General features: G+C 47.1%; 1 protein-coding gene across 5 annotated transcripts in view; it reads left to right on the forward strand.

The window, feature by feature from the left end:
- The window catches only part of FAM169B (family with sequence similarity 169 member B), an 88,078-nt gene that overhangs the window by 17,005 nt on the left and 55,994 nt on the right, over nucleotides 1-15,079 (forward strand). For 2 of the 5 annotated variants that reach the window (XM_027571526.2, XM_027571524.2), the window contains exons 2-3: nucleotides 1,911-2,044; nucleotides 5,287-5,386. In XM_027571526.2, the coding sequence (XP_027427327.1) occupies nucleotides 1,911-2,044; nucleotides 5,287-5,386 (234 nt within the window). Of the gene's footprint in view, nucleotides 1-833; nucleotides 1,181-1,910; nucleotides 2,045-5,286; nucleotides 5,387-15,079 lie in introns of all 5 variants that reach the window. The other 3 variants (XM_027571527.2, XM_027571528.2, XM_027571525.2) reach the window with 3 other exon arrangements.

Consider the following 15,079-nt stretch of genomic DNA (forward strand, 5'->3'; position numbering starts at 1 on the left):
TTGTGAGCAGCTGAGCGTCAGGACTAAGGATGAGCATGGAGAGAGGTGAGGCAGGCTTGTCTTGGTGACAGGTTTGAAGTGGACCCTGAGTTAGGAGCCAGGATTCCAGTCTGGATCCATCTGGCCCCTGCGCTCTAGGCTTGGAAGGCCCAGTAAGGAGTGGGGGGGGGGGGGCTAGAGTTTTAACCCGGTGCTCTGTCCTCTCTGTTGTGGGGGGGGGTGCTTCTGTGTGCATGGTGAGGAGTCTGGGCTTCTTTGGCTGTGCACATATGTGGGTGTCTACAAGCGTGTGCCTTTCACAGCAGAATAAGTTGGCTAGACAGACATACAGCTCTTTATAGAGAGGGAGAGATCCCAGAGTTCATCATTGACTTATTTCATTGTCATCAAGAGGACTGTTAATTCTTTGTCTTTATTTGAAACATTTGAATCTGTGCATTTATAGTTGTCATTTTTTGGGACACATTTTATCCTCAAATACTTTTAAAAAAATCGATTAGTGGGAGAACATATTTGCTCAGCGATTTGTCACTCTCTGTGTGTGCCCATGACATGTTCAGCGTGTCAAGCCCCGGGGCAGGAGTGGGCTTATGCATAGGTGGGGGTCTTGTCTGCAGCTGCTCTGGACATCCTCCCTTTTCCATGAGTGTTTCCCCCAGTAACTCGTCTAATGCAGTAACACTCACACGAGCAAACTCCTTAGACTGGAGACTTGAACCCTTTTGCTGCTAACAATAGCCTCTCTTTCCTGAAAAGTGGCTGGCAGGAAGGAATGGAAACTCACAAAATAGGGAAGCCCCTATTTCTGTGAGTGAAGGCTTATCTTTCTTGAGGTGGAGGACGGGGAGGATCAAGTGGCCCTTTCGGCAGCCTCCCCCCATAGGAGGCCCAGAGCCGAATCAGAGGCAGGATCCACAGAAAAGAGGGGACCGCAGAGCCCCCTCCCACTTGGGGACATACCAGCCCGAGGCCGGCCAGCATCTCAGGGGAAAACTAACCACTGCTTCTGAGCTGAATTGGATGCTATCAATTTGGATGATTCTTCGAGGATATAATTTTCCTCTACAAGTGTGAGAACAAGAAAGAGACACCGAGGAAGAGCCAAGGGGAAACTTGCAAATGAATATGTACAATAAATAGTCTCCCTGTGTATGGACATGTTTGCAGTTCCTACCAACAAGTAAGTACATTTTAACTCTTGACATAACAGTAGCCCAGCGCAAGGAGACGAGTTGGCAGATTTCATCAACCTGCACAGTGAATATGGAGGCTGGCAAAATTGTAACTCAAGCTGGATTTTGTCACAGTTATCAAGGTTCTCACCAGGTAGTGTGGGCTCTCCAGGTCCCTGCCTGTGCACGTAGCTGCTGGGGCTTCCCTCCAGGAAGATACCTGGGAAACCATTTGGTGGTTTGGCGTATGCAAGGAAGTTTCTGTAGCATTATAGGGGGGGGCAGGTAGAACTTCCTATCTCCCCGGGGTCACTGCCAACCCTGCCATTGGGAATGTCTTCTATTTTCTTTTGGCACCTGATGCAGAACTATTTTTTCATTAAAAAAAGGGGGGGAAACGGGGTGCTCGGGTGGCTCAGTGGGTTAAGTGTCTGCCTTTGGCTCAGGTCATGATCCTGGGGTCCTGGGATGGAGCCCTGCATCTGGCTCCCTGCTCATCAGGGGAGTCTGCTTCTCCCTGTCCTTCTACCCCTCCCTCTCCTCGTGCTCTCACTTTCTCTCTCTCTCTCTCTCAAATAAATCAAATCTTAAAAAAAAAAACCTTGAAAAAAGTAGGGGAACATGATTTTTATGGCAAGTGTTACTTGTATGCTTAAAAAAAAAAAACAGAGATAAGGGACTTCCCCTTTAACAAAAGAATAAAACTAATGTCATTTCTTGCTGTCTTTTTTCCCCTAGCAGGCATTTACCCAGTGGATATTTTGGAAGATGACCCTGAAAGGCATCGGGAAGCAGCCCTGGCTTATTATGCCACGCTTAGGGAAGGGATGCAGTCCTCAGTAGAGCTCTTCTCTCTTCCCACGGGGGAGCAGGTATGTTTGATCTTCCTTATTGGTAGAGAGCTCTGTAAAATCTAACTTACTAGAAAGTGGAACGTTAGTACTAGAAGGAGTATTATAGATTTAAAAACAACAACAACTTCTGGAGTGAATACTAGAATAATTGCACTTTGAGAAGCAGAAGGAGTTCTAGAATGGCATTCTGGAGTCCTGAGGATAAGTCCGGTTTTGCAAGGTGGTGAGTAAGACAGCCTGCTCTGAATCCCACATCTACCGCTTACTAACTGTGTGACCTTGAGCAAGTGTCTTAACTTTTCTGGTGTTGGCGTTCTCATATCTAAAATTGGGACAATAACAGAGCTTACTGGGGTGCCTGGGTGGCTGGGGTGCCTGGATAGCTTTGTTGGTAGAGCATGGGACTCTTGATCTCAGGGTCGTGGGTTCAAGCCCCATGTTGGGTGTGGAGCCTATTTGGATAAAAAACAAAAACAAAACCAAAAAACCCCCCAGAACTTACCTTGTATTGTTATTACAAGGACTAAATGAGACCCTGTGTTTACGTAATGCTTGGTTGGGCCTCAGTTTCCCCATGTGTAAAATGAGGGGCTTGGTTCTAAGCTCTTTGGTCTCTAAAGTTTGGCCCAGTTTTAAAATTTTGTGGTTTGGAATGAAGTTTTGTCAATTGGAATTTAGTTATTATCAATGTGATTTTTAGCACTGATAGCCTTTTGGCTAAGGACTGGGAGAGAACAGAGAGAAATGAAAACCGTTTGTTAGGATGGTGGGACTGTGGGTGAAATTTTAAAAATGCATTACTTTGAAGAACGTTTTTTTCCCATGCAATAAGTAAAAAGAATATGTGAATCTTGGATTGTACCTCAGTCAGTCACCTTTCTTTCAGATTTAAGTCTGATCTGTTCAAAGAGACAGGATTTTCTTGTTTTATATGTAGAAGATTTTCCTCGTACCAGATGATATCATTGCTGTCTGTCCAGCATAGTAGAGTTTTATTTCATTGTACTGAAGTTGTTCCAGAGTTCATTAGAACAGTGGCTTGTGAAGCTTATACAGTTGTGGCTTCCTTGAGACTTTGGAGATGCTAGTTCATAATCAAACTGTTAGAATCCCCTGGGTGATTCTACATTGTGGAGCTGCAGACTTGAGGTCCCTGCACTCACACGTCTTCAGCGCCCCCTAGTGGCAGCTATGCCGAAAAAGGAAGCAAGCTCTTCGTTGAGGTTAGGGTTGCTAATTCTTTGGGAAGCCAGGGGCTACGGGCTGCAGGGTGGGATGGAGTGTGGCGAAGGCTAGGTGTAACCTGAGAAGCGGGTGAAATCCGAGAGCTCTGAAGGACTCTATGATGCCCTTTCAGTCCTCTGTTTTCATTTCACCCTTATTTATGAGATTACGTTACTTAAAAAAAAAAAAAACCTATGTAAGTATGTGCAGTGAATGAATAATTTTAGTGTTATTAGCAAAAACATAATAAAATGGGACAGCCCTTAAAAATAAGTTGTTTTTATGTGATAGAAATGCTGAAAGGACTTTATAAATTTTCGTGAGAATATTTTCAATTGTTTTCCTACCATTTTGGCATTTCCTTAAGAAATGGTAGATGTGCCCTATCACTTAGCAGTTGAAATAGTCTCATTTGGGGTAGTATCAGACTTCCTCATTGCTTTTAGCAAATTTAACTTTTCTTTTGGAATCCAGAGAAATTTTTCCAAATGAAAAGAAAGATGAGAAGGTGGTTTGAGGGTATATCATACCACATTGCTCTGGTTCTCGGAAAAGTCCTAATTAACTGTTTCCAGTCTTGAAACTGCCCTATCACATTTAAAATACAATAATACTTACTGATTTTTCTGGCAATAAACCAGGGTATGCTCATTGTATAATATTTAGGAACTATCGCCAGGGACAGAGAAAATGAAAAAAACACAGTTAACTGCTGTGAACATTTTGACAGGTTTCCATTTGATTTTTATTTCTGCATAAACTTTTTAAACATTCTCTCTTACAATACAGTCCGGTCTGTAATAAACATCTTTCCATGTCAGTACAATGCTTTGTACATTTTTTTTAAAGATTTTATTTTTAAGGAATCTCTGTACCCGATGTGGGGCTCGAACTCACAACCCCGAGATCAAGGGTTCCATGCTCCCTGCCTCCCAACTGAGCCAGCCAGGCACAACTGATCGTGATTTTAATGGCCTCTAACAGCCCTCTGGTGGGTGAACTGTGCTTCACATAACCACCGCAGGAGGGCCAGCTCAGAGACTCTCCCTGCAGGTGACTTGAAGACGAGGGGGGCGGGGGGGCACCGAAATGTTTTCGGCTCTCAGAATTTGTTAGGAAACAGTTCTCTCAAACCACAGAGGCCTGCTATAAACTTTTACAGGTGACCTGCCTGCCTAGCTCAGCAGACACCTTCTCTTTTCATTTTTTTATGCTCTCCTTGGTTTTCAGCACAGACTTTGCTAGTGGAACGTGTTGACCTTTTGCTTTGGGAGCTGGGAGCAATGCGTCTGATGGCCACAGAGAGGGTTGGGATACCAGCGCTTTCCAGAAGGCTCTGGGAGGGTCCCAGGGTTAGAGGCCCCCACACACGGCTTGGTGTTTCTCTTGTTCCTAAGCAGACGGGCACCAGCACTGTTCTCTCTCTCTCCCTCTCTCTCTCACAGCAGAGGTTCTCTGCCCTTGGGCTGCCCCAGAGCCAGAGCGGAGCCTGCAGGGCCCACAGGGTGTGATGGGTTTATTGAGACCCCTTGCAGAGACCTGAGGCAGGCCAGCAGGCAGCCTGAATGGCATGGGGGCAGGGGTGGACACAGGCTTGTTCAGGCTCTTTCCATGGAGTGGCCTGGCAGGTGGAGGCCTGAGGTGGGGGTGTGGCCATCAGCTTTTGTAGGCTGAGGTCCCAAGGGGAGGGATCAGGGTGGGGAAGGCTGAGGGGGGCCAGAAGCATACGGACGGGGAAAAGCTGGAAGGGTATCAGCTGAGTGGGTGTTTAATCAGTACTTGGCTGGATGGGCAGGTAAATGAGGGACGGGGACGGTTGGCCGGGTGGGAGACAGAGGAAGGGCCTTTGTCCCATCCCACTTGAGTTTAGCTCAGAGTGGGTAAGGTCTCCATTTTTACATGGCTTCCATCCTGTCAAATTAACCTCCATGCAACAGTGTTCTTCCAGTGAATACTATGCCAATTAATTGGTAAGTGATTTCCTGTGCCCTTACTTTGATGACAAAACAAAATGGCGATTTTGTTATTTTTTTCAGGTTAAACTTGAAGCTTCGTCTATTTGCTTTTGCACTGTGCACCGTGACGAACCTCAACATAAAATATTAGTCTTGGTTAATCCCCAGGACACGAAGACAGGTTGGTAGTTACTAATGGATTTAAAACACAGGGATTCTGATTTTATTGTTTACAACTATTGGAAGGAACTATGTCGGAAATGATGGCTGGACTCTGAGGCTGGACCTAGATGAATATCAAAGCAGAAGGGATGTCTTTTCAGCGTTTAGACATCTGATAGTTAGTGCATTATTTGTGTTTATTCACACACGTGTGGGTTTTTGTATTAAGACACTGGACTCCCTCTCACCCATGATGGCTGTATTCTGAGCTGCTTTTGAGGGTAGCACTTGCGGTTCTTGTTAATAATATGTAGGGGGTGCATGCACAGGGTGGAGCCCATTTGTTGGAGTGTCTCACCGCCCCCTGCAGCATGAGGCCTCTGACGGTCAAGCAGTTTGCCGGGGGCCACGCAGCTGGTGCTCGGGAGGGGATTTTGCAAGGTGATGATTAGGTGGGGTTTTGTTTCTGGTGGGGAGGTTTATGTAATCTGTAACTCATTTATTCTTCCTCCGCATTATGAAGAGACCATTTGTGACTGATTTCAGCTCCTTGGAGTGAGTGCTGAGTTTCATACGAGGCAGGGATCTGGGCCTGTTGGCCATGGGCAGCACGATGTGGGGAGGGGAAAAGGCTTGCAGCCCATCCCTCCACCTGCAGCCCAGGGCACCCGTGAGCTGTAAGCAAAGCACCTTTGAAGTCTCTGACTTTGAGGGGGTCCCAATTGAAATTCAGTTCTATTTTAGAAATTTTCTCCTTGATTCTATTTTTCTGTGTTTTATGGATTTCCTTCCATGACCGTGTATTTATTGCTTTCCTCCTAAGAAGTTAAAAAACCAAACCAACCCTTCATCAGTCAGCCCTCCTTAAACAATGTGGGATCTGGTGAAAGTTTGGGGTTAGAGGTCTTTCACTATAATTTGCAAAGGGGGCTTCCTTCGGCTCTCCAGCCCCACTGGAGACAGACCTTTGCCTTTCACCCTGCGTGTCTATCCAGAGGTTTGTACTCAGAGTCTGCTCTGCCTGATTGGTGTCACGAAGCCCAAGGTGACATCCTTGATTGGAGAAAGTTATTCAGCACAAAGACTGTCGTTTATGCTTCTTTTCTTGTTAATCTGGAGACACGAGTGCGCTTAGCTAGCTGTCTGGGAGTTTTTGGCATGTTGGCAAAGCCTCTTCATTGCTCCAAGGCTGAGGGTTGGCTGAGCTGTGTGTGACAGCTTTAGGGTCAAGGTTCGGGACCACTCCCGTTTCTGTCCCACAAAGCCTTGCCTGCCATGAACAAAGGGGGGCCGTGAAAACCCCAGGCCTGTGCCTTTGCCTTGAATTTGGGACTCCCCCACCAGGTTAGCGAAAGTGACAAGATGTGCCCACAGGCACTCCTCAGTGAACAGATTGTCAAAGAACTCAAAATATCATTTGCCGATTCTAAGAAAATGTGCAAATATCAGCAGCGCTTCGCCCCCTGCCTTTTTTCGGGGTTTAACAACATCCTGGTTGTAGATCTTTAACTATCATTTGCATAGTGTAAACATATGACTGAGTCCTAAATCTGTTTCCTATTTATACTGTACTTAATTTTTTGGTTGTTTTCAAGAATGCATTGTAATAAATATTCGTAAGCTCTGAGCAATCTCGGTCGGGACCTTATGTATTATAGCGCTTTAAATAAAGTTTTCAAATGTTTTCCTACCGGCTGGGGCGCTATGGTGCTCGCTGAAATTTTCCACGAGTTCCAAAAACCGCGCAGGTGTAATCCATACCTCATGCTCTTTAATCTAGTATTGAGAAGCCGACACGATTGCATAAATGCACCTCCTTGGCTTGAAACATACAGACTCAGAAGCCGCTGATGGTATCCCTAGACCCTCTTTACCTGCGTGCTCAGTGGTGACCTTTGATCCTACTGTCTCTGGTTCCTTTGTAATTCTGCTGGAACGGTTGTATCTGGGAAGGCCAGGTGTGTGCTTGTGTGTGTGTGTGGTTAGATGGAATCTAAAAGGATCTGGCGCTGTTTGGTAAGCCCCGTCCGTGTATGAGTTAATTATTGAGAAGGTGGTTGAGTCCATCACAGCCTTTTGAGATAACCCCGTGAGCAAAGGAAAACCATCCTGGAGTTGTGAATTCCTGGGGGCGGGGGCAAGCAGCTAATGCTCATGACAGGCTGCTGTTAGGATGTAAGTAATGAGGCCCTCCAGCTTCCCCCTTGAAGGAGCTGGGGATGCACTTTCCAGACAGGTGGTTTGGGAAGCACATGTCTTCATCCCTGAGGGGTTCAGTCTGGACTGTTTCTCTGGTCAGAGGCTGGTTTGTCACCAAGGCTGTTGAGGACCCCCCATTTTTTAGTTACCTCTGTACCTCTCAAGGGCCTTCTCTTTCATTTCTCCCTCCTTGTTTTGTTATTCCTCCTATTTTTAAATTATTAACGGATGTCGTGTTTACAGAGATTAAAAAAAAAGACTCCTTATCAAAAAAAGCTGTGGTCTTTTTCTATTTCCTGCATTAAATCAAAACTGCTTACCCTAGCATTCCAGATTCCCATCAGTTGATGGCCTTTTGCCTTTCTCATTTCCTGCGATTTGCAGAATAGAATAGGATGAACCTGGACTTCGGTGTCAGAGACAACTAATTTGGCATCCTGGTTCTGCCACCTGACGGGGGGACCCAGAGAAGTGATTTGGTCTAAGCCAGTTTGGTCATCTGCAAAATGGGACATCCCACTTCATAGAGTGGTTGGGGGAATGAAGTGATTTGTGGCAGAACATCTGATGCTCTGGACCTTCCCGGGCAGAGAGTAGTCACAACCCTAGCAGAATTCTTCCATCATGGCACACCTTTGCTTGGTTTTTCTTCGTCTTTGGGTGTTGTGTTATAGAAGCATGGGATTTTTTTTTTTTTTAAAGATTATTTATTTATTTGAGAGAGTGAGAATGAGAGAGAGAGAGAGAGTACCTGAGGGGGGGAGGGTCAGGGGGAGAAGCAGGCTTCCCGCTGAGCCGGGAGCCCGATGCGGGACTCGATCCCGGGACTCCAGGATCATGACCCGAGCCGAAGGCAGTCGCCTAACCAACTGAGCCACCCAGGTGCCCCAGGATTTTTTTTTTTTTTTTTAAGATTTTATTTACTTGACAGAGACAGCACAAGCAGGGAGCGGCAGGCAGAGGGAGAAGCAGACTCCCCCCAGAGCAGGGAGCCTGATGCAGGACTCAATCCCAGGACCCTGGGATCATGACCTGAGCTGAAGGCTTTATCCATCTGAGCCACCCAGGCGCCCTTAGAAGCTTGGGATTTTAGTGTGGGAGGCCTTCTTGTCCACTGCGGGCCAAAAGTTGGCAGCTGAATTCCCTCCCCGATGAATTCTGCTTGTGCACTTCATGGATAGGAAGGCAATACCATGATAGGCCAGGTTAGTCTGTTTTTGAAGAGCCCTAACTGTAAGAGAGCTATCCCTTCTACTGATCCCAAACTACCTCTTTGAATAAAGGTCATACAGTCCATCCACAAGCAACCAATGATCAAGGATGAGCCAGGGAGGATGTGTCTATACACCCCCTGGGTAAAGAAAGATTCTGATGGCAGTTCTCATCCTCAGAAGGCACAGTGAGCCCTGGCATTGAAGTGGGCTGCTGGAAAGCAGACATGATCTGGGACTGTGTTAATGGAAGGATAATCCCCCAGTGCAATTACAGCTCCATTCTCTCCCCCCTGAGGGGGACGGCTCAGGCCCCCTAGGAAGCAAACTGGCATTTATCCATGCAGAAAGAACGGGGTGATGAGAGGGCTTGAAACCATTTGAACAAGGCTTGAGGGACCCGGGGCTGTTTAGCTTTGGAGGAGGGATGCAGGGGTCCGGAAGCTCATGTTCAAAGGGCTGTTTCGATCATTAGATTCAGTATTTTCCAAGATGATTTTTGGTGGTGCGATTGAATTCCAGAAGGAGAAAAAGGATGGATGATCTTTTGAATTTTAGTTCAATCCTAAATATATCAAGGAAAAAGTTTTCCTTTTCCACGAATATGCCTTTGATGCTTATCTAACCCTTGTTCATCTTAAAAACAGAGGAAAAAAAGAAAATAGGTCTCCCTGCTGAGAGCCTGTAGCTAGAATTGAAAGATTTGTCTAAGATTTATTTTTGTAACAGCCAATGATGCCTCTTTTGTGGTAGGGCTAATAAGGTTGGTGTATGATTCTGTCAGAATGAGGAAGGTAGGGTCTGGGGAGCGCTGGCTTCTGCATCCTGGAATGGCCTGTTCCCTGATGACTAATGATGTTGAACATCTTTTCAAGTGTTTACTGGACATTTTTGTATCTTCTCTGGAGAACTATCTATTCAGACTCTTTGTCCGTTTTTACATTGGATTATTTGTGTTGTTTTTGAGTTGTAGGAATTCTTTATATATTCTGGATACAAGATCTGGTTGTCTTTTTACTTTCTTGATGGTGTCCTTAGAAGCACAAAAGTTTAACATTTTTATTATGCTCAGTTTATTTGTGTTTGGTGGCTTGTCCTTTTGGTGTCACATCTAAGGAAGCTTTGTTTGTTGGAAGAGTAAGTCCCTGTATCCAGTTAGATGAACTCTTCCTTCTGGTTGTTAAGTTAATGTCATGTAACCTTCTGAAGGTGTGCATTCTTTGTTTTTTTATTTTAAGTTTATTTATTTATTTAATTTTTACGTTATCTCTGCACCCCAACGTGGGGCTTGAACTCACGATCCCGAGCTCAAGACTCCCATGCTCCACTGACTGAGCTGCCCAGGTGCCCCTGAAGGTGTGCATTCTTAATTTTTTAATCCAAGTAATTTAAAAAGAATGCTGTTTTTATGTTTTGTTTTGTTTTGTTTTTAAGTAGGCTCCACACCCAGCATAGAGCCCCTCGTGGGGCTTGAACTCACCACCCTGAGATCAAGACGTGAGCTGAAATCGAGAGTCTGCCACTTAACCGACTGAGCCACCCAGGCGCCCCTGAAAATGCTGTTGTTTTTTTTTTTTTAATTCATGCAGCAATTATATCAGTGAACATACACCCAAACCACTATTTAGCATACATCTCTAGTTCATCCACAAGGAAATTTAAAGAGCTTTTATGAAATGCATGCCTGAAATTAAGAATGGGGTTGAAATCTGGCCAGTGAAATTAAGATTACTTACGTTTAATAATTTTCCTAACACTAGCCTGGAACACTTGTCAGAAAAGGGAGTGAGGCCAGTGTGTCTTCTTTGGTCTTGGTGACTTTCTGCTGATTTTAAATCCAGTCTTTGTTTCCTAGGGTCATTATGGACCATCTTTTATAATTCACTCTAGACTCTCATTAAGAGGGGATGTTCGGGGAACCAGGCATTGCTTCCAAGATCTACATCTTCCCCTTACACACTAGGATAGCACTGGTTCATTCTGGGGTTTTCTGGCCTCCCATGCTCTCAGAGATTAAGGGTTATAACTTTAGGATCACATTCTCAGGACTTTCTGGCCCCTGGGACATAAGTTCACTGTGTCTAGAGATTTGAGCTTCTCTGAAAGTAGCTAATGCACCCCCTGTTGCCTTTCCACTATTTCCAGTTGCCAACCTTGCTCCTCATTTGGTGACCCTCCACCGTCCCAGTGAAGATGGTCCTCTGTCACCTAATATTAGAGCATCTGGCTAAGGTGCGTTCCTCCCTCCAGGTTCTCCCCTTGGAACCGAGCCAGCCTCCCCAGGCTGCTCACTCTATTTTTCTGAATATTTTCCCAGCCTGCCCAGATTTACCCAGCGCTCCAGCCTTTCCCATGTGATCTTAAAGGATTGTGCTGGGCCTGGGGACCTGTCCTTGGTTATGAGGGGCCGCGCATCCTCTATACTTGTTCTTTTAACCTCTGACCCTTTCTGTTGGAAGGTCTGCCTGCAGAGTTCTGGGCCATGTGTGTAATTTTCCTAGATGATCTCTACCTGTTTTCCATGTTAGGAAACTTGCCAGATTTTTTTTTTCCCCTAGCACTTTTTCTGATAATTATCTGTTCAGGTTTTTTTTTTATTTTTTCATATAAAACCCAGTGGTCAGATGATCAGAGAGGATGAGGAAGAATGTCCAGAGGCTGATTAAAAATGGCAATTTATAATTAAGTCAAATGAAGGAGAACTAATGCCGCGGTGCTACAGGAATTTCCAGAATAAAGGGTCATTTGGGTCTCGCTGGGTGTAGGGAGGGACCAACCCTGGTTCTTGATAGGGAAGTGGTGATCTGGTCAAAATAGGGGGCAGGAACTCTCCTCTATTTCCTGGGACCTCTGGTTCTCTCTCCGGGCACTTAGGCTCACTGGGGGTCACACAGTGATCGCAGACGCTGCTCTTCTGCCCTACAGGCCTGGGGCTCTGGACCTGAAGGAGTACCTGCAGAGGCCCAGGGGACCCAGAAGGTGGCTCCCACCAGCCACTCCCAGCAGCTCTCCATCTTGGAGGGTCTGGCTATGACTCACACCAGTCACTTCTTTGAATATTTTGAAGTTTCCTTTCACAGAACCTTCTCCCCGGCCCTTGGCTGCAGGGAGGCCACGCTGAGGGCAGGGAGAGAAAGATGACTAGTGATGCTCTGGAGGGTGGGTGGGTTCTGGGGCTGGAGACATGGGGGTCCTGTTTGGATCTTCAGCCCTTCGCAGATGCCTTATGCATGACCAGAAGGGATGATGAACAGAAGGAGAAGCCAACAAATCCTTGGGAGGCGCTCAGTGCCCAGGGGAGGGATGCTGAGGGCTTGCCTGGCGGGGAGGGTTGGAGGAACAGTAGGAATGACGGGATTGGGGGTGGGTTGCAGGTGCGGGGAGGAAGGGCTGCAAATGGCTTGGCTTGCAGCTGGGCTGGCGGTGGTGCCAACAATGTTGGGTGATTTGGAAGGAGAAATTTGGGGCGAGGGTAGGCTGAGCTCATGTCCAAAGGGTCCGTGGGACCTCAAATTGGAGGGAGGAGTCTGGGTGGGGCCCTGGGCCCTGGGCTCACCTTCAGGGTGGGGCACATCACTCTGTAGTTGGTCCCCGGTGGCTGTTCATCTTTCCAGTCATTTCCTGTGGCTGATCTTAGGTGGATGGTCAGCTCTTGGGGTGTGGGGGAGTGGGGGCTCTTCCTCGAGGGTGTTGGCTAAATTCTCCTTAGCTCGCTGTGCAGGGCAGACAGACATGTGCAGGAGAGGCGGCCAGGCTGACAAACGGAAAGCAGGATCCTTCTGGAGAAGGCAGCCGGAGGAGAGACTGTTTGCTGTCTTTACCACATGTTGACTTCTCTGATTAGAACATCTATCCCCCTAGCTGGCTTCCAGGACGTTTTGTGACCAAGCATAACACTCATCCTTCAAATTGCTGCTAATTTATTTACAGTTTTTGGTGATTGCGTGTCATGTGCACCCTGAGAAAAACAAGCAGAGAATCAAAAAATGATGATTTTTTCCTGGAAAAGCATGCCCATTCTAGGCCTGCAGCGACAGCAAGAGCCAAGGCAAACATTCAGATGAAACTGGAACCGCTGTGGAGCCCGCCTTCCCGGTGGCTGTCGTGGGCCGGGTGGGATTGCGACACGCCGGGCCCGAGTCCAGGCCAACTCTGGGCTGCGTTCGGGGCAGGTGGGTGTGGAGTCGGGGATGGGAGTTGCCCTGGGGGCCTTCAGAATTGGGGAACCCTACCTGGGACGCTCCTTATCCTTGAGCGTGCTGTCCAGACTTTGGGGGACGCGTCAAGGAGGGAAGGCCCGAAGGTAGTGGTGGAAGGGTGCCGTGAATTTCTGACTCCCAGAAAGAGACCCAGCTAGGGCAGCTCCTTGTCCTGAGTGTGCCTTAAAGGGAGAGGCTTGGCCTCCTGGCGTGGGGGATGGATGGGACTTAAACACAGCTCTGCTTAGCGGGATGAGCCTGTCCATCTGACCCAATAAAATGGTGGTTTCTGTATGTCCGGTAAAAAGCAGGCTACTATGGGGGGGGAGGTGTGGGCGGAGGAGAGGCTTGCAGGCCTTGGTGAAATCTGAATTCAACATGAGGAGAAGTAATTGCAGTTTTTCTGCTTTGAAGCGTGAGGACCCCACAGACTCACGAAATCTAGTGTCCAGGGACCACCTGGTTAGTAGGCACCTCACTGCTTCCCATGATCGTGTGGACGTTAGGTCTTGGTGTTCATTGTTTTTTTCTTTTTTTCCTTGAAGATTTTATTTATTTCTTTGACACAGAGAGAGAGCACACAAGCAGGGGGAGCCAGCAGAGGGAGAGGGAGAAGCAGACTCCCCTCTGAGCAGGGAGCCCGATGTAGGGCTCCATCCCAGGACCCCGGGATCATGACCTGAGCCAAAGGCAGATGCTTAACGAACTGAGCCACCCAGGTGCCCTGGATCTGGGAGTTTTGAGTCTGTGCTTGCCTTTTGGGTAATGCAAAGGTCAACGTCAGCCGAGGACAGGTCCCTCCTCCCACCTTCCACATGGATAGAGTCCCATGTAAGTGGGTTTGACAGTTTGGGGAAAAAGAATTCTGGCCAAGAATGCAACTTCAGTTTAGCAACCTGTTCCTTCTAGCCGTGAAGATGACCCCCAGGTTCAGGAGGACCTGAGTTCACTTAAGCCAGAGGAGCTCTGTGCTAGAAACGGAGGGTTCTATTTTCCTTGGGCAGTAATGGATGCTGATTGAAGAACTATGCACAGTGACAGCATCGTGTTTTGGGAACACATGTTGGCTATTGTTTGGGATTTTCTTCTTTATTCCCTGTTAATTTATGGCACTTACTGTGAGTTGGATTTAAATGTAGGGGAAAACAGCATCCCGCAAAGACATGTCATTCTTACCAAGGGACTAATGGTATTTGCAAAACAGGGAAGGTCCGAGGAAAATATTTCTAGTGCCAAAGATAGAGCCATTGTCTAGGGGCAGGGGTGCGTCTGGGAGGCATCTGAGCGTTTTACCAGTGCACTCTGGGCTGTCTGCACCTCTCTCTGCTTCCCTGGGTCCTGAGAAACTCGGTGCATTTGCCTTGGTTGGTCTGGCCTGGTGATTTTAAGATTCCTTTTCTCCGTGCACTAGCTTTGGTGCGGGCTTCTTTCTGCTCCAACACCTTGCAGTCCAGCTGTAGCTCAGGATCCAGCCACCCCATCTTGCCGCTCTTCCTTGAGTTAAAATCTAGACTCATGAAAACAAAATTGCTTAAGGCAACAAAGGCCCGAGAGCCACAGGGAGGCTGTTGCAAATGTACTGCAAACCAGATGTTTCTCCATGGCAGAGAGGCGCCCGAGTTCATGGGGCATCTGGGGAAGTGTTTTCCTTTAAGGAAGACATCTGTATGGAAATGGTAGCCCGAGTAATGCGATGTGACAGTTGCCATGTCAACTTGCGTATTTTTTCCCTCCCCTTAAATTATTGACCGGCTCGCTCAATGTTGCATAAAAGTCATGCAATGCCTTGGAATGTGTTTATGTGCTGTCCTCTGCCAGAACTTTTCAGCATTTTTTTCCCCCCTACGTGTATTTTGCTTTTGGGAAGATGGCCTGTCACTTTGGTTTAACTGCGCTTTTTCTTTCTTTCTTTTTTTTTTTTTTTGTCGAACTACATATTTCTTAGATTTGTAACGGGGCAATCGATGTCAGCTTAGAGTCCAGGGGAGCCATCAAGGTGGGGCGGAGGGTAGGCAGCAGGGGACTTAAAGCCCTTTCAGTTGTGATTGAAGAAGTATAGACCAGGGACAGTATGTGAACAACTTGCAGTTAGTGTGAGGGGGT

Source organism: Zalophus californianus, chromosome 6 (genome assembly GCF_009762305.2).
Source record: "Zalophus californianus isolate mZalCal1 chromosome 6, mZalCal1.pri.v2, whole genome shotgun sequence".
Classification (NCBI taxonomy): domain Eukaryota; kingdom Metazoa; phylum Chordata; class Mammalia; order Carnivora; family Otariidae; genus Zalophus; species Zalophus californianus.